Raw genomic sequence first — 20,365 nt, 5'->3', positions numbered from 1 at the left:
TGTTGGTCCCAAAAGAGAACATAAGGAGAGCACTTCACAGCTAAATTTTTTCCTTCCTTTTTTTTTTTTTTTTACCTATAGGCTGTGTTGCAGATTTCCTTGTATTCTTTGAGCTTGTCACAGACCATCTCCAGGAACTGGTTGGAGTACGCACTCAGATCCTGCATCAGGTTCATGAGGTCCTGGATGGACTTTTCCACAACCACAGTGCTCTAAATGGAAAGAGAGAGGCAAAGGAGCATTAGCTTGCAGGTTGTCATTTTGTTGCTTTTCCTTTAGACATTGAAGCAACACATTTGTCAATTCAAAATGCCGTACTTTTGCAGAGTCATATTATCAGATTCCTGTTTAAAAATTTGGCAGTTCTTTACAATGCTGGGACAAAATAATATGACAATCTAGCAAATATTTACAGAGGCCAGGTTTTATATCTGGAAAGAAAACACCAACATGGATTACAGAATGGATGTATGAAAGAATAAATGGATGTATTGCATTAGAGAGACACATGGATTGACAGGCAAAGGAATTGATGGACAGATGGACGATTGGAGGTCTCGAAAGAAGGACGGACAGACACACACATCTAGATAGATGGATATGTTTAATATGAAAACAAATGGTTCTGTGTTGAGCTCACTTTAAAAACTGTATTTTACATCACACACTTGAAGTGAACTTGGTGACTGCATGTTTGCATGTATGTGTGTGAAGTTCATGTTAGTTTTGATGGTCTGAACCATCAAAACTAACATTAAACTGAGTTTGTTTTTGCTTCTTTATTTTTATGGCTGGGAGACACAGAAAAGATGAGCAGAGCAGCTCATCATACAGGTACGTTGCTGAAGTAACAGCACAGATGCTTCCTTTAATTAACATTATTGAGGGTTTGGTCAGAATCTGGATTTCAGAGGAACACCAAGCTCACAATATTTACAAAATAACATAATTCCAGACAATGTGGACAAGAGCAGCTGATACTGTTTAAGTGAACAAAGACATCTGCAGGGAATAAAACATGTCAAAAAGCTAATAAGAGCTAGGTTACAAATTGTGGATGGGCAAAAGGGCCAAAATACATAAATCATTAAATTAATGTACCATGAAATAAACAGGTGTTTAATTATATGCTTAAATTTATTTAACAGACATTTAATTTAATAAATATGTTTTCAAATCATTAAAATGTACATGTTTAATAGCCAATGCAGGTAATTAATTAAATGTGTATTTAATTATTTCATAATTTCTTTTCCTGCAGTGAAAAGGGGTGGGGTTACAGGCAGGGCTAACACTGATTTGTTGAACTCCACCAGGTTCTTTGAAAATCATGGCATCCGTGGTAATGGAGGATTTTCATTAACTTTCCCATAAGCTTATTTTACAATTTGCACCCAACATTGAAGCACAAGATTGTTATCCATTCAATTTACTCTTCGACTTTATCCGCCACGTGTTCTGGATGGTAGAGATATTTATCCTGCACACAATGATCACAAAACAAGGATATCACGTATTTTCCTCTTCCCCGTTTCCTTTCTACATTCTGTTCCGCACCTGAAAAACACATTTCTCACTTTTCCAGAACTCTCAGGACTGTGTCAGAACAACTTTTGAAGACAGATCAACAAACTACTACATACAGAGAGAAAAGATGGACTATATTTTCTGGTAGTGTCGGGTCAGATCAAGTCTGCTGTGCAATGTAACAACAGGTCTTCAACTTCTAAACATGTCACCAGCGGCCAGAATGATGACTCGTGCTGGAGAATTTGTCAGAAGTCCTAATGCTACTAGACGAATGGATGATTCTTTGTGGGTAAGTGAATCGGTGTGTGTGCACATATCTGTTAGTTTTGAACTTTTGTGCCATGTGTTTTTGGAGGTTCGTCGTGATGTGTGTGTGTGTGCACGTTTGTCACGACGCACCCATCACCAGGAGCCACAGCAGAGCTGTGACAGCAGCCATTACAGATTAGCCACTCCTGCGTGACTAATAGCTGGCCCAGGAACAGGAAAGCAGCTTCATATCCCCAGACACATTCATGTAAACACAGAGAGAGGGCAAACTTTTCAAATCACACACCTCTGAGCAACTCAAACTCTGGCAAATAAGATAACAAGTCCAGAATCTTCCAGTTTGCCACTTAACCAATCTATCTTACATCTCTAATAATAATAATTACTCACTATAATTGTGGAGATCAGCAGTAGCCCACTCTGCAAATGGCAGTTGCTGTAATAGCAAAGCGGCCATCTCTCTCTACAAATAAACACAATTTTTATTCAGCTCACTACTCAGGCTATGAGAATTTAATGTGGACTTCCACTGTTTGTTTAGAAAATGAAAACCTTTATTGTTTTGTCAAAGGTTAATTAAATGGAAATGGCCTTCAGCACAAAGACAGTAAAAAGTCTGACTTTTAGTGATGTCAGCTAAAACATGCATAAATAAAATCTAGTTGTAAATGTAAACGTGACGTAAACCAACAACATTTATTTCCAAATGTGAAATGCAAGGAATGAAAAAAAGTATATTAACATTAAAATATAAATCATTTTCAAAAATTTTGGAGGTCAATGTTTTTTATTTTTTTTTCCGGAGACAGGACCAACTTCAAGGTTATTTCTGATGTCAGGCCTGTCGATAACTTTACTTCTATAAAGACCACAAGACATTAAAAAGTTATAAACACCCTGCATAACGGTATAAAATTATAATTCAAACTAAAATGCTACTAGGTGTTGTGTTAGAGAAAGAAAATTACAGAAGTTAATTGTTTTGCTGTATCTAATAATCAGAAAACAAACACGATTTTTCATTGTTTGATCAATCAGAGACGTTCAATGCAAACGTGTCCAGTTCCAATCGCTGGTCAACAGATCGATCATCTCTAATTGCTGTATTAATAGGATTTACACAAATTAAGTGGCTCATAAAACTGTGGGGGCATCTTAAACTGAACTAACTGTCCAAAAATAAAAAAAACGGTGCCCTGATGGGACAAAATAATATTAATATTAATGGCCTTTCTTGCCTTCAGTTTCTCCTTCATTCATTTTGTCACAAGTAGAGAAGTCTGCACGTACACACAAACAGCAGCTGCTCCACTGAGGAATGTAATGATCCATAGCAGTGCCCATATCCACGGAGTACTAACCATGGCCTCGTCTCTGCCAGGGGAGCTGCCTTTACTGTCCATGCCTGACTCCCTGTCAGCCTGCCAGGGTGGGAAGAATTACACAGACCCTGCAGGGGAGCTCGCTGTTAGGGTAGTTAATGTGGCAGCAACAACACAGCCCCCACTCCCCACACAAAAGTTGGTAGGGAGTAATCATATTCTGTCGCAGAAATGTGATAACTAACCTCCAAAAAGAAATCTGAATAGAATTCAAAAGTCAGCCCTATAAAGAGCAAAATATGCATAAATGTAATTAATGAAGGGATAGAGTGCAACCAACAGCTTACGAGAAGAGGGGACACCTGTTTTATGTGCACTGATCAAAAGCCAACATGGTACAAACATGCATTAGTGGAAAGAATGATATTATATCATAATCTCAGGTTTTAGGTAAATAAACAACACTTTTGGTTTATTCTTGTAACAATAAATCAACATGCCATTATTAAAGGCCTAAAATCTATATAATATTGATAATAACATTGCCATACTCATGACGCCTTAAGAGGACCATAAGAAAGATTACTTGTTTATCACACCTGTTTCACATTATTGGAAAATCATATCAAATACAAAAATACAAAACAAATACAAAACAAGAAGTACTGTTTGTGTCAGACCAGACAAATTCGTAAGACATTTCTGATGTCGTAAACTATAATGAATTAACACAGATGTGCAATTAAATGCATCCCAGCTTTTCCAAGATATGCTTCTACATTTTCAGACATAATGAAAAATGCAAAAATCAATAAAAACATGCGAAAGTAAAAGGAAAATGGGATCCTGTTATTGGATTCCTATGGTGTGGTCAAAAAAGTTTATGTGCAACATAATTTATAACACTGTCCTGCAGTACTCATGTCACTGCGTTGGGCCTGCAGAACACAATAGCGGACCCGGTTGGTGAATGGAGAAAAGTAAACAATGGCTACCCGATCCATTACTCCTGCTCTAACAAAGGCTCCTGCACTCAGCTCCCTTGTCTAATTTGCTCATTTAACACAGCCATTCGTCTTAGGCTGCAGCAATCATTAAAAAGTAATCAAGGGACAGATTGAGAAAGGGAGGGCTTAGAAGGAGAACGAAAGAGTGCTGGAGAAAGCAACCTCGCTTACATCTCCTCTGTCTTATTTGACTGTTATATAGAAGGTTTTGTGGAGGCTTTTTCATCTCTCCTCCTCCGTTCTAATGTCTCAAACTTAAAGGTCAACATGCAGCTGATTCATGTGAAAAGAAAAACAAACAAACATAGATCTTATTTAATTCCACTTTCTGGTATTTTCTGGTGTTACTCTGCAACTGTGCTTGGTTGCAGTTTGCATCTACTCTTTCACATCATTACAACGTAAACACACAGCGAATCACAGAAAATTAGAGACTGCAAATGGATCTTGGAGTTTGTAGTGGTAAACTCCTGTTGAGAAATGAAGGCCGCGCAATAGTGGTTTAATGACAGCAACACGGCAGCATCCCGAACGGCATCCAAGTGGAAAAATCTACTAATGCATGGCCGTCGCCACAGAAACCACCTTGAGTTGGTGTTAAAAGTAGTGATTTTCTTTGGTGGAATGAATAAAAGGCACAACAACGGGAACGTCATTATTGCAACAAACGAACGGGGATGTTATTACTGCTGCTGAATTCAGTTGGCTAAATCTACTATCCTCTAAATAAGAGGGTTTAAAACAATGATTGTTTTACCTATTCAAGCAAAGTTAAACCACCTGATCACAAACAGCATGGCAATGACAGCTTTGTGTTGCTCCTGTAATACGTTTACTGGTCTGAATCGGAAACGGATCATGGATTTTTCCCATTAAAACAGCTGGGTGCCCCTCAAGGTTTTGCTGAGGTCAGAGTGTTTAACCCTGCACTGCCTGCCACTTCACCCACACCCTGACCTCAAACCACTGACACGTGTAATGCCTCTGCAATGCCACTCACATGACCGACCAAGGGTTGCCAAAATAATACACACTCAGCAATGCAAGCAAACAGCCACACATCAGGAGCGCATGCAGAGATAAGCTCTGTCACCTGCCCTCTCCCCCCCACAAAGATTGTCCCTCTCCTGAGTAAAGAGGAGGTGGGCAGGAGTGGGACATGATCTTGACAGATCATTCATCAATGTCGGTGTGGAGCCGTTCTCCAAAGGCTCCCCTGACACAAACCGGATGGCATTCATGCTTGTGCTAACTCAACTGCAACACACGCCCCGTTAGAATGTGCATGCATGTAAGTGAGCTAATGTTAAGGTTTATTAAGGTCTTTATTTACCAAGCAAAGTAGAAAAATGTAGCCTCGATGTCTGTCTGATAACTTAAACCACCTTAATGAAATAAACATTGAAGGATATGTTGTTGAGGATGTACACTACAATGAAATAGTACACAAAATGCTTCCGCAGATTATAGTTTTGATTTTATCTGATGAGAAGGGCACAGAAAAAAAGTCTTTTGGGGAAGTTTTTCCACACGATTCTTCATTGTAAAATGGCTCAGAGTCAGCTAAGAGTAATTTCAATTAATGAGATAATTGTTTGGACTTATTCTAACAGAAGCATACGCTTTGTGCGACGTCATTTCATTGTAGCTGTATTTATAGGGTCACTATCCTCATGAAAGATGAAACTCCACCTACAATTAAGTCTTTTAAAGTCTCCAACAGGACTTCTTGCAGGTTTGTCAACAGAATCTTCCACATGAACAGTGGACGTCTGCAGCGCCTTCAGAGTTGCTATGTGCCTCCTGACTGCTTCTCTGGTTAATTGCAATTGAATTGAATTCCTGCTTTAATCATCTCCCCAACTTTATGTCTGACCTGTCTGGTGTAACCCTTGTTCTTTAACAATATTAGTGTTTGCTCACTACTGTTCTCCAACTAGCCTCTGAGGTCTGATTTGAGGTTGTTTCTATTTAGGTTATATTTTTTCTTCCACACTACAATTATGCACTATGTGTTGGTCAATCACATAAAATTCTGCTAATTTGCTTTGCAGTTTGGGGTTGTACTGTGACAAAAGTGTATAAAAGTGGTGTGTAGACATCTACAAGATACTGTAAACTTTCCAATCAAATATCCTGCTTTGGCTTCACGGATAACAATATACATCTTCTTTGTGCCTCTTCTTGTCAAAATGTCATCCGATTAAGTCTTTTTCTCCAGCGTGAATTTTTGGTTTTGTGCCAATTACATGGTCCACCAAAGCAAAATGTCAACCCAGAGCCATAAAGTGGAGCAAATTAATGAAATTTGACAACTTCAATGTTCCTGATTTATTATAAAATTGTGCCCTATTGAAAGGAATGTGTAAAATTGATTTGTTCTACATATTTTATGCGGAGTTCAAACTAAAACAAAAGGGTGTGACAATCAGGAAGTTATAAGGCTCCGTTTTTTAATACTACCATTCAGCTAAATTGCTGTCGTTGATTTTTTTTTATCCCAACCAACTTTGCCATGTTTTGCAAAAAAAAATAAAATAATTACTTGTTTTGTATAGGAGATATCTTGCATGTTTTTAGTTGGGTTATTTGTGAATAAATGTGTCAGTCCAAAAACCTGGAGGGTTCTATAGTATTACATTTCCAGGTATAAAAAAGCCCAAATCAAAACAGTTTAGCTTTACATTCATTTGTAAAGTAGAAAACCATTCAAGACTGATTTTGATTTGTATTGCTGTTCTCACAACTCCCTCCTGGTACACAACTCATATTTGGAAACAAAATAATTAAACCTTAAAATTCAAACTTCTGAATCAGTGTGCCAGTTCAAGCTTATCAATAGCACTTTAGGTTGAAACGCATAAAACAATTGGCAACCAATCTATTGCCAATTGTTTTATGTCTTTTATGTTCATATTATCCGTTTTTGGATCCAACAGCTAAAACAACATTTTATTGTGCTTGTACATCATCAAACGATCCGTTTCAAGCTTAAGGGGCTGAAGCTGTTTTAAACTTCCAGTCTCTGGCAGGACTAAACTGACTTGTAAAAGCTCACGATTTCTTTAACTCCAAACACCGCTTTTAGCATTGCAAGTGTTCTAATTGAGAGATGAGGAGCAATATCACACTTGAGCAATTACAGATGGGCTTTTATATCACACACACACACACACACACATCCCATCTTCTTCACCCACACACAAAAACAAATGCACGGCGAAAATATGGCACTTCTGCATATGGTAATCCTGGGAATCACCCTAGGGTTCAGATTTGCCATTTAAATCCCAGTAGTGACCCCCAGTTCCTCCTTAATAATCATCATATAATCTCCTTGTTTTTCTCCCTACACCTGGTATGGTATAATTGCTTTCTAGTGGAAGAAAGATGAGCATGCTTACCATTCCTTGTCAATTATTATAAATTATGCACAACAAGAACAGAATTAAGCCATCTGTGCTTAGTGTGAGTGAATAAAAACTTCCAGAGACTTGACATGAGACTGAAAGACATATTATACTTTGTTAATTCATTTTGTGAGGGCTGCATGTTCTTTTCTGTGCTCCATTAGCTCCTCTGGTAGCTCGTACATTAGCTCATGTACACGCACGCACACCCACGCACACGCCCGCATGCACACGCCTGCTCACACAAACATAAAAGAATGTCATTTTCAAACTCAGAGCACTAACTTGCTTTAAAAAACTCAAGCTGTTAGTTTTATCAGGCACCCAAAGCCAAAACCTTCCTTCTTTTTTGCAGACCAAAGGGCATGTTTGTCGTAGAGCTGACATTTAAACTTTTTTCCCTCCAACCAACTCAGTCAAAAGACAGATTATGTCGTGTTACACAGAGACTCTGTCTGTGGTAGAAATGCATGATGTGAACCTGTAATACCTTTGGCAGTAGCTGCTCAGGCTGTTTCTCTTTGCACTGCCAGCCAAGGTGACGTACAATTCTGTGTATTTATAGTCATTATATATAACAACATAGTAGTATGAATATATCAAATCCACAAACAAAGCCCAGCTATGTCCCATTTAAGAGAAAATGGAACATCTCCTTGGCTGAAGCAGGCTGGAGGCCTAGGGCAGCTGGGTTTGAGCCTCAGGAGTACATGTGTTTGGTATGAGATAACCAAGAAAGGTGGGTGGTGAGGGAAAGTTCCACCTTAAGCAGCGAGGATAGAGGCACACATGAGTGACATATATAAAAAGAGAACTTATCAGGATTTGAGGCCATTTGGTAAAAGAGTGAAATGTAGGTTCTGATGCATTTAATCAAATTTGGAAAAAATAGATTAAAAACAGTGCCTTATTAAAATATCCATACCCATGTAAATTTTAGACATTTTGTCACTTCATATCTACAAATATATGTCATATACCAACTTATTTTGGTATATGAAGTGCATAATTGGAAGTGAAAGAAAATTTCTTTTGAAATGAAAACCCTTAAAAGCGTTATGCATTGGAATTATACCTCACAACAGCATTTTAATTTCAGCTGCATGTTTATGGTCTTTGTCCTGTCTGAAGGTGAATCTTCTGACAGGTTTACGCAGTCTCTTCTCTTTTTTATCCTCGTTTCTCCAGATTGTAGAAAGTAGTAAACATGACTTCTTCATACAGCAAAGGATTTCTTAAGTCAAAATTCCAAAACTAGTTAATTTTGCAATAGCAAGATAGAAATCTCATAATTTCCTTCTCAGCTTTGTGTCAGATGGTTTTGAGGAGCAATTGTCCGAGGCCATGAGGATGCACGTGCTGTTTGGCTAAAACACTGAACTTCTCCTGCTTGGTACTGGTTTGATTAAGTTTGAAGCTGTAATGTGACAAAATGCAGTGAATCAAGCACATTTTGTGGAGGATCAGCTTGCTGTTTCAGTGAACTCAACTATGTTTCACCAGGATAGAGATGTGAAACGATAAATATCAAATGCTGCAGGTGAAAGTAGCATCCACAACAGAATGTCTCATTCCTTTATTACTTGTACAAGTGGTAGAACTATCAAGTAACTCTTTGGACACTACAGTTCATACAGACAGTAAGTATTCAGGCTCCAAACACAATATCTGGGAAATATGTAAACACTTGCATTACTCTTTGAGTGAGATTAGGCCTAAATTATTGAATGAAAATAATTGTTTCTGATTAATAAAGTGGTGGTCTCAGTGTGAGGAGGGTTGCATTTCCAGTGCCTGTTTGTGAATCTTCCTGCCTTTCACCCCAAATTCTGTCCTAGTCAAAGGGCACAGCTGATGCAGCTAACAGGTATTGTGTTTGTGATTGCTGTGTCTGCTGATAAGAACTGGAAGCAGAGAGAGTCCTTAATAAAGAATGCTCCACCACTACCATCTTCACAACATGTGTGCGTGTGTGTGGTGGGGAAGATGCGGCAGGAAGCCAATCAACAAGAAACGACCCACCTTCACCGCCCTCCTCCCCCACAAATAAGCAGCGCCGACACAGATCATCACAAATCAAAAGGTCAGTGTCATTACAGTCATTGGAGGTGGAAGTCTATGTACATGCACAATTAGCCCGTGCATGCCACTTTCTTCCCTCCTGTCTCACACAACTACATGCGAATATGAATTTTAAAAGGTCAACATCATTAGCAGGCCATCGGCGGCCGAACATATCAGCGTTCTAGCAAACTCTCAGGCAGCTGACAGTGAGTGAATGCAATCTGTCCTCATCTGGCTGTGGAACAAGATCTGTTTGCAGACAAAAAAAAACAAACAAAAAAACACCCAAAAAACAGGCAAACACATGCACGTGCAAATAACTATTGTGCAATTACAAGGCTAGCATGCAGATGCACAAGAGCTGGTTAGGGGCTATTGTGTGGAGACACTGGGGAGAGAGCTGAATGATGCTTAGCTGGAAAGAGAGGGCCAATGTGTTCAGTAATTATGGCTCTGATGTGGTCTTGGCTAATGAAGTAAACAAGCAGCTTACAAACAACTCATCTGCACTCACTGACTCTTAGAGAAACAGAAGCAGCACACGACTGGGCAGGCAGATGGCTCGTCTATGCTTACTTCAGTGTAACAGAAAGGTGCTCACCTGGCTGCTGCTTTGGTGAGTTTGTCTCATTGCAAATGGGTGGGGCTGCATGTGAACACCGGGAGCATGCTTGTTTGTTAGTGAGTCACAAAATGAGAGTGTAAAAGGGACATTGCAGGGTGGGTGGGTAGGTGGTGGTGGGGGAGTGGGTCCACCAAGATTAATGGAGCCAATCTCCAACCTATCCAGCAGAGTGACCATACCCTCCCTATCCTGTTTTATTTGTCTTTTCTACTCCCCTTCTTTCTTTTACCACTCGCCTCTTTTCCCCTCGATCTATCTCTAATTAAATGAATCAATCAGTGGCAACACAAAGCTGGACAGATAGCATCAGTGCATGTGTGTGTGTGTGTGTGTGTGTGTGTGTGTGTGTGTGTGTGTGTGTGTGTGTGTGTGTGTGTGTGTGTGTGTGTGTGTGATACCATGCAGCAAAAATGAAAGAAAAACAAAAATAACTATGGTCGTAGCAGATCATACAGAACAAAAAAGAAACAGATCAAGAAACAGAGCAGGCAAGTGAGATGGCGAGAAGGATTAACAGACAAGCGTTTGTTGCTTGGCTACATTTCCAGTCTTTAAAACAACGTCTCCTTTGAGAGCTTATCTACCCAAGCTGTGCTATCACACTCACACAAATGGACATTAACCTCTCCCATTGAACTATATACTGCCCCTGCCAAACCCTATCTCATGCTCCTACTGGACAATATATACAGCTTATGTCAGGCTCATTTTCATATCAATACAATGTAATGTATACATAAAATATAAAAGCAGTAGTTGACACCACTGGGACCTAGTGATAGGGAAATTCCTGCCTATATCATTATTACATTTTAATCTGCAGAAATACACTGCATGTGTATTTCATATTAAAGTTGCTAAAGCAAACATAAGATATGCTATTCACCTTGACTTTTGTGCAGAGTTTCCACAAAGTGCCATTACCCATTTCTGCAGCAGGAGATATCATTGACAAATGACCAGATAATATTAAAAAATGTATGCAATAATACAGACTCACCCCAAGAGTTAATGTTATGGAAATATTTTCATAAATATTTGGTTTGTGCTGCACTGTGAAGCAGAGGTCGACAATGGAGGAGAGGGGATCAAGAATCAAACCCAGAGAAAACTCAGATGTAATTCTGAGCATTTTAAATGTTACTGTAACAAGAATATTTTTTTGTAGATGTGGACAGTAATCATTGTTCTGTTATCAATCTAAAAAGTCTATATTTTACAGCTAATCAGGATTTTCCTTTTAAAAAAAGCACCCATTTAAACCTGCCTGTAGTGCCTCAGTACATTTCATTTTTATTTTTCACTTTCTCATTTCAATCACAAAACCACCAATGCTAATAACTTCCCCCAATTTATAAAAATTAACATTAATTTGTACTTCAGTGGCTGCTGAGAGCAGATGCCTCTATAAAAATTGTGATCCCCTATGGTTTTCTATATACAGCCATAGCCAGGCTGTATGAAAGAGTTTAATGTTGTGTAGCAATATTAGGTTCTTTCCTGCGTATCAAACAAGCTGGGTCTTCTACTGTGATGTGGTGTCTGTTTCTGATAACACCTGGCGCAGAGTGCACCATGTTGCTTAATGGGGCACATAAGGTACGTAAGGGCCCACAAAATATCCCACACACAATGCCCTATATATTTTTCCTTCACAATCTTTTAATAAACATAACTATAATATGTCCAAAGCAAATTGTAATTGGAAATTGAATTGGAAATTTTGAAAGGGCTTAAATTTTGTCTTTTCTTTTTTCACAATTGAGTTTTGCAAACAATTTACAATTGTATTTTTCACATAGACAAGAGCAGAACCGAATATTAAGTAATGCTTATTTGTCTTTGTAGTAACAGAGTTGAGGAGATTTACTACCTGTCTGAATATATGTGGCTGAAATAAAGCATATTTTCAAGCAGAGTTCAAAAACTATGTATTTTCAGATGTATTTTCTAAGAACTAAAAAAAGAAAAAGATTGTAATAAGCTCATCTTTTTCTGGTTTGCATTGAGGAATGCAATGATTTTAAGTACTCCATTCAGGTCAGTCTAACGACAGCTAAAGCTTTTTTACATTCAGCATAAAAAAAAAGATGTCAAACTAATTTTTTATAAGCGTCTTTCACAATGAAGTGAATAAAAAAACTACCCTGAGGTTGAAAGTAGTCTACTGTAACAATGGCACTGTGGATGAAGACCATCAAAGAAAACAGCGGGGCGCCTCTCAAACAATAGACCAAAAGCACAATCACAGACACACAGGTAGCAAACATAGAATAGAATAGAATAGAATAGAATAGACTTTATTGATCCCCAAGGGGAAATTGCATATTTGTTGAAAGCTACTCCATCTTAGGTGATAAATACAGTTTTTTAAATTATATATATACCTAAGAGTGAATAATAAAGAGTGAGTACCATACCAGCATAGCAGCACATACACACAACAATTTCAGAGAAATGCCATCCTGACACTTGAATGTGAACTGCAGCCGAGCAAACATGGAAGGTTTTTTTTATTTAGCCCAATTAAAACAGGCAAAAAGCCCAAACAAAAGGAGTGTTTTATTTCACTCCCCACTATCAGCGGAAAGGCTCATTAGCCACAGCAGCATAATTAGCAAGATGCTGAACTCCTCGTTAAGGAGGGGCCTGAGCCGTAAACAAACCCCGCTGAACTCCAAACACCCACAGTCCCTTTTCCCTCTGTAATGAACTGCCACCGCTGCTCGCTCCTTGTGAGAAAACAGACAGGAAGGCTCTGACAGAAACAAACAGCCAAACATTAACTTCCAAGAGTTGTTGCACAAAAGACACCCACAGAACCAACAAGCCTTCTCTCTGAGACGTCTCTTGAGAACAATTTTGGCATGAACACACACACACACCATTAATTACTATGTAAAATATTTATGTACGTTAAATAGATTTTAAAAATACAATAAGCACAGAAAGACGAGTTTCACAAAATTCAGAGAAGAGAAAGCTCAATACTTACTTGTGAACTGCTTTATGGTCAGATCAGACAAACTTTTAGCTATTTTGGCCACAGTGGTAAAAGTTGTGTTTGAAGGTGATTGTCAATCATGACAATGGTAGCAACATGCTGTTTTGCTTTTGTTTTTGGTTATCAATCTATCTTTAAGAAGGGGTAGTTTCTGTTTATTTTCTGATGTCCTTGTGGTGAAACTAACTGTTTTTGGTAGATGTATCACTAAGTTTTCAATGGTGCTAATTGATAAGCTATGTTAAGACATTTCGGACTTCATATTGGAAGTAAGTATTCAGATTGCACTGATACATCACATGTTTGATAACTTTATACAAATTTGAATGCGGTACTCTGTGAAATGTAACAAATGTCAATAAAATTGATAAAAACACACTGTATAATGTCAGACTAGCCAAAAAGAAAAAGAATGGCTTAAATGCATCATTAAAAGCACCAAATGTATTTTTGATTCCTGCTTATGACGAATGAATTTAAACTCATTTACGGGAACTGTTCATCACACCATTAATTTGACATTTTAAATAAACATACAGTATACAGTTGCTTGTTTGTATTCACTCATCAACAACTACAAACTGAAAAATGACCAATTATAATTTCAGATGCAGTTACTAATATATTTCCCTGGATACAATGGCATGTTGAGGCCATAAGGAATGTGAGTGTGTGTGTTCCTCTGAACAGAGATAGCAGAGGGCTGCGAGGTGAGTGTACACAAGAGGCTTGTCCTCAATTGAACAAGGCTGCCGGAGTGAAACGGTGCCAAACAAAACAGGGAGTGTGTTTTTTAGCTTCTCCATAAAAGCTCACATGAGAATATGTGCAGCACAAGAATCTCTGTGCAAACATGGAGGTAAAATTAAGACACAAAAAATCTGAGCAGAGCAAGGCTGAGATTTGGCTCTCTTGGTGAAACATGGAGAAGAAATGATAGTAAAGAGAGGAAAGCTGGTGCACATAATACCTGTTAACTGTGGAAAACAATTTTGGATATAAAATAAATTATAACTTATGTTGGGAATAGATTGAATGTTTTTCCAGGTGGTTCTCACCTGAAGCAGAGGTCTCTGGACGCCAACGAGCTTCATCGTATCAGCACTAGCAAGAATTTTCAAGGGGTCAGCAGCCTTACTGACTGCTTCGATTTCCTTGTTGATCTCGGTCCGCACCTGGTGGATCAGGGACAAAAGTGTAAATATCAAAGTAATATGAAATTCTAGTAGCAAGGCTGCAGGCACCAAAGTCTAAATAAAACATTTAAAAAGATGTCTGAAAAAAATCATCACTTCTTTTACTTTTAGAGCTACACTTTTAGGGTATGAGAAAACCTTCATAATTATGTGATAACCTGTAGTAAGTTTAAAATGTTGAAATGGAATTTAAAATTCCCAAATTATGAATTCCATAAAAGAAAATCAAACGTCTCTCAAATATAAACTGCTGTTTACAAATCTCAATAAACACAATTTAAATGAGCACAGTTGTCATGACAATGTCAGGCTCTCAAAGACTTTTACAATGGTTACTGTTGGGTAAATTGTATTATTAGTATTATCAAATATTTGTTGTATTATGTAGTCTTGTAGTTACATTTAGATAATGTTTCTGTGTGTTCATTAATTCTGATTTCTTCCTAATCCCTCCTTGGAAGAGGGAGGTGACAGATATTCATAGTAGGCCTCCCTGAGAGATGGAGGTGTTAGTTGTTCCAAGCTGAGTTTTACAACCCTGGAGGAAACTCTGCTTTGTTCTTTGTAATACAAAGCCGTTGCTTTGAAGCTATACAACGTGTCCCATTCGACGCCATGCTTGGAGGCTTTGAAGCTATACAACGTGTCCTATTCGACGCCGTGCCTGGAGCAAGAAGGATTTAGATTGTAGATACCATGTGTTTAGTTTAGTGATTGTCTTGTGGCACTGCAACTAAAATGCTTTGACCCCACCCCCTAGAGTTGCAGCGCCCCGTGTGGCAGGTTTCCTAAAATCAATAAAACAGAGGAGCGGGACATGTGTTTTTCAGAGCGGTAGGAGATTTGTAACTGAAAGCACATCTCTGTCCGTTCTCCTCGCGAGAAACAAAGAATCTAACTCTCTTGTCTTTCCTGTGTTTGTTAAAATTGTCTCTAATAGGTATTTAGACCTGACAGTTACTTTGGATTTAAATATAGACTAAAAACAGAAATTTAATTGATTAAGATGGTGAAAATATCAGACATGTGATTGATAAATAATCATTCAAATTTTCATGAATCATATGTATAAGAATTTCTTTAAGCACGAAAAAAAAGAGTCAGAATTTGCAGGATCAACCAAAAAACAACATGATGTCAAAGTTTTATGAGCATAATAAGTGATCATAGATTTGTTAAGAATGTTACTAGCTATTTCTAAAACTCAAATTATATCTTGGGCAAAATTTGTTAAATGATTCTGTCTAAAGAATGAGGAAATCAAATTAAGATAAAAATGACTTCTGTGCTGTTTGAACCTTCCAAACACGTTAGAACCTCTCTGCAAGTTTAAATTCTATATAAAAAAAGTCCATAAATAAGTCAACAAAATAAACACTGATCCACCTACTTCTTTAAAGTAGCAAATTGATCCTAAGCACCATTCACTTTGTTTTCTAATCAGTTTTTGAGAATTTTAAAGTTTCTCAATTCAGTGTATGAATGTAACCCTACAACAAATACTAATGGTTCAGGCTGTTAAGTTACAAGAACAAACTTTCAAGAACAGACTCTTAATGTGTTTTGATTACAGTGAGTCAGAGTGTTTTTTAGAGAAACAATGACTCATACTTCAGTTTTCTTCTGTAAACAGTCCCATTATCCCAGAAAACTATAATAATTCAATGAGCCATTGTTGTGGGAGCTGATATGAGTTAGATGGCCTTAAAAGCAAACCCTTATAATGTTCACTAACCTGGTTAAGAAAGAGGTCATTAATGTAGTAGGTGAGGAAAGTTCGGAGCTGGCACTGCTTGGCTTGGCTGGGTCCCATGTTCATCTCTATCTCCTGGATGAATCTGGGAAGAGAAGTCAACACAAGCAAATATTAAAACAAACTGAAATAAAGAGGTCAGTTTACGCCTAAAAATGTTTGAATTAATGGTAGCAAAGGTAAATGGGCTAGCGGCAGGCAACGCAGAACAAGCGCAGTGAATCCAGCATCATTTGGTGAGATAAAATCTAGAATAGAAGCTAATGCTGGGAAGATATAAATGCCTCTAAAAGTGTCTTTGCTGAAGGCAGTTCAGCTTAAGTTCTCTAGCGGAGCTGTTAAGGCTCATTATAGCATGAAACTATAACAACCAAAAAGATGAACAGTGTTAATAATATAAAGCAATCTGAGCAAGAAAGAAACTGCTATCTGGACTTTTTCCGTACAGCTGAAGTCCGGTTGTATCAGATGGGGGTCAGACAGTAATGTATGGGTTTGCAGAGGCGCATACGAACATCATTTATCAGTGAATCACTGGTCACTGGCCTTGTCTCACACACACCACAGGGCAAACCATGCAAGAGTAAGTGCTTTCTCAAGCGCTCAGTCCATATAAATGCACAAATAAATCAAACTCCTCACAAATAAATTCTTTGACCTGGGAGACATTTAATGTATGACCTAAACAAAGACAAGAAAAATGTTGTGGGTGACAAAGTCTAGAAAAAAAGAAAAAGAAACGGACAGGAAAAAACTAGCAGAAGATGAACTTAGGACAGGAATGATGGAGGATACAGTCATTTCTAAAATGCAAGAGAAACCCTGTTTCAGAACTTTAGTAACAAGCAGTGGATGCTGCACTGCAGACAAAGACACTTGCACAATATATGCATAAGTACAGATGAGAGCAGGTGAATTACTGACTATATAAACTGAATCCTAGATGTACATAAATTAAAATGTGAATGCACTAGAACAAAAAAAAACAAAAAAACTAAACTACTACTCAGGATTTCCACCTAATTAGTCAGCAAGGGCAGGGGAAGAATGTTTGAGTGTGTGTGGCTGGAGATTGTACCCTTGTGTGTCAGAGAGAGCAAGGAATCTAAGTCCATTCTAAATCCTTCATTGATTCCCATTGAAACTGAACCACAACAGAAAGTTAAGTATGAGAAACTCTTCTGTGGCCTCATTAAAACCGTCAAACTTCCAAAACAATAGGAAGTCAGCTATAGAGCTTAACAGTATAAATATGTAGAGAACACAATTCAAAAGCTTTTCTCCTTAGGGGAGAAAAATGCTGACAGCTTCATTCTCAGAAATTGATCTTAGGTGAAATAAAAAAGTTGCCAGTTTAAACGTGTTGTTCTACAATCCATCGCGCGCTGTCATTGTCATTGTTTCAATACTCGTGTCAAGATGATGGATTTCGGGAGAGGTAATAATGTTTGAGTAATGAGCAACAGGGACTGGGCAGGAAAACGGCCACAAGCCCCTTCTACTGTATGCTGACGCAATAGGTGACGCAAGGAAGCTTAGCCATGGTAAGTGACCTAAAAACACAGACAGCCTCTCAACAAAGCAAGCAAAAACTGGAAGGGAAAAAAAAGTTTGGTATGAATGTGTTTTACAAATGATCCAGAAAGAAAAAATGTCCAAACTCATTATCATTACACATCCTGAAGACGTCTTGCTGATGGCATTATATGTTACAGAGTACACAAAAACTAGATGATGATATCAAATGACACAAAACAACTTAGCGTGCACAAACACTCATTTAAAAACCATCAAACAGTTTCAAAACTCAAAGCAGAAGCGTCTAAACTCATTACAGGGAGTCATTTAGAGAGTCAAAGGCTGAGTCAAACCTCCTACAGAAAGAAACACAAATGACAGCCGCCAGTGTATGACTGAGCTCAAATTTACATCCGTTACTAACAAACTTCATCTAAGTTCATTTGACTTCTGTTTTCTGACTCTCGTTTAAATTAACAGAGTGAAGCTTATTCTAAGAAGACAAAACTACATTTTTGAGATGGGAACCTGCAGGGTTGGTTAATGTTATTTACCTAAGCAATATCTTGAGAATATTTAATTGCAACAATACATCTAAAATTTCCAGTGAAGCCTTCGAAGACGATTACAAGGCAGCTGAGCATGCAGTAAAACGTTAAGATATGCAGCAACAAAATTTGACATCAATCCAGAAAACAATGGCCACCCAAGAAGGAAGTAATGATGACAAATTGTCCAGCTTGATCATGAGTTCATAAATTCGTCTGAAGAAATAGAGGAACTCAAGAGGAGACATCTGACAGGCAGTAGCTTGGACACCAGATAAGCCAGCACATGCCCGAATTTTGTGGAGAATCCACGTTGTTGTTAAACATTTATGACAAAAATTGTCACTGAATAAATATAAAATTAAGCCAGTCTTCATAATGGATTTTTGTTTCTGCTGTACATCTGACAAGGATTTACTCTGATGCACGCTGGGGTGCCACAGCAATCCCACTTCTTCAAACAACTGTGTCACCCCAATGCGTAGTGTGTCAGTTTTCAGTCAGTCTTCCAACAATGTTTTTGTGTGAAAACAAGTAGGAAAAAAGGATTGTTCTTATTGAAATGCCATTACTTCTTTGCTGTGAAATGTCTATGAAAAGAGAGAATTTTCAGAATTTTTGAAGGGAAAAAAAAATTAGGTGTCAAAGTAGAAAAACGGCCTCAACAGAGCAAATTTAACAGAAAGACACCGGAAAAATGAGATGATCAAAGCAAAAACAAATGCAAGTAAGTGATTTTGCAAGAAAAAATCCTCTACAGTGGCATTAGCGCTAGTGGATTTGAAACAGCTTTGACCTCCTGGTGTCGCCTTGGACTGAGGTTCAGCAGCACTTTTAAAAGCACATCAAATTTGATACAGCTTTGATGTTAAGTAAAATTTTCACACAGGGCCAATTAGGCTTAGATTTTGTCTCCCTTAGCAATAAACACCTTTATTTAAAACCTGCTTTTTTTGTTTACTTTTGTATCTTTGACTAATATTCGAATTGGTTTGAAACACTGTTCTGAAACATTAAGTGTGCCAAACATGCACAAAAAAAGGGAATCGGAAAGGGGCAAAGACGTTTTCACACCGCTGTATGTGCATATTTAATCTAGAACATGCACATTGCGCTCTTTTTCTGTGTGCTAATATATTAACCATATATCTGTATTTGGTCTGTATGTTCATACTTTCAGAATTTTATGTTTTCTGGCACTACAATATGAAAAACATTGACCTTTAACTGAAATCTGTGATAATTTTGCTTGCTTCCCATATATTCAAGAACTGCTTATGATCCTCTTTTAATTAGACCTGAAGTGTGATGTTTGCCATGTCAGCTTCATTGTGAAGTGACAACAAAACACACATCCAAACAGTCATCCACATGGCAGCTGTGTGCAGCAGAGGTGTTGGCTAAGTTGCTAAGGAGAAGCCGTGGAGGCAGCATAGAGACAGCAGCACCAGCACAGTGTGAATTCGTCCCTGTGTGTGAAATCTTAATAAATTTAAGTAAACAGCTTATCTTCCCTCACATGGATGAATGCATGCCTAAAAGCCCAATGTCCTACTAACATGCGTGGCATGTATTAAACACAAGGTCCAAACAGAGTGCTTTGATACCAGTGGTAGAAGATGAGACGTGACAAAACCGTGAAGTTTCGGCATTGCCAAGTGATTTACTGATCATGATAAATATTGCTGCTGATCACGGGAACAAAAAAAGCACTGTGTTCATAATGTTCAAAAACTCAAATCGCCCAATTAAAATAAAAGAGAACAGATGCTCGACAACATGGTGCTGCAGTCTAGACCCTGCAGCAAAAGGACAAAATCTGTCAAAGCAACATGGCATCGCACTGCCGCGACATACTGAGCAGTGGGTGTCTCATGAAATGTAATACTTTCGAAATAGCATGCTTTATTTTTTTTATTATTTAAAAACAATGAAAGAATAAGGTATTAACTCTGATAATCATTTAGCAGTTTTCAATAAATTAAATGACATCAATGGCATATCCATCACTCTGACATCATAGCCCACACATTGTAGAGAGAAAACCTATGAATATTAAAGATAAAAGACATAAATAAGCCATGGTTTCACTGTGTATTGTTTTTCAAAGCAGATCAA

At 38.0% G+C, this 20,365-nt stretch overlaps 1 protein-coding gene across 1 annotated transcript in view; it reads right to left on the bottom strand.

Annotated features, from left to right (window-relative positions):
* Positions 1 to 20,365, bottom strand: part of exoc4 (exocyst complex component 4) — a 119,700-nt gene that overhangs the window by 27,368 nt on the left and 71,967 nt on the right. The window contains exons 12-14 of the mRNA XM_028043850.1: positions 16,164 to 16,266; positions 14,291 to 14,407; positions 76 to 212 (exon numbers count right to left, since the gene is read on the bottom strand). Of these exons, the coding sequence (XP_027899651.1) occupies positions 76 to 212; positions 14,291 to 14,407; positions 16,164 to 16,266 (357 nt within the window). The remainder of the gene's footprint in view (positions 1 to 75; positions 213 to 14,290; positions 14,408 to 16,163; positions 16,267 to 20,365) is intronic.

Source organism: Xiphophorus couchianus, chromosome 17 (genome assembly GCF_001444195.1).
Source record: "Xiphophorus couchianus chromosome 17, X_couchianus-1.0, whole genome shotgun sequence".
Lineage (NCBI taxonomy): Eukaryota > Metazoa > Chordata > Actinopteri > Cyprinodontiformes > Poeciliidae > Xiphophorus > Xiphophorus couchianus.
Note: the sequence above shows the minus strand (reverse complement) of the source record. Positions and strands in the feature narration are given on the sequence as shown.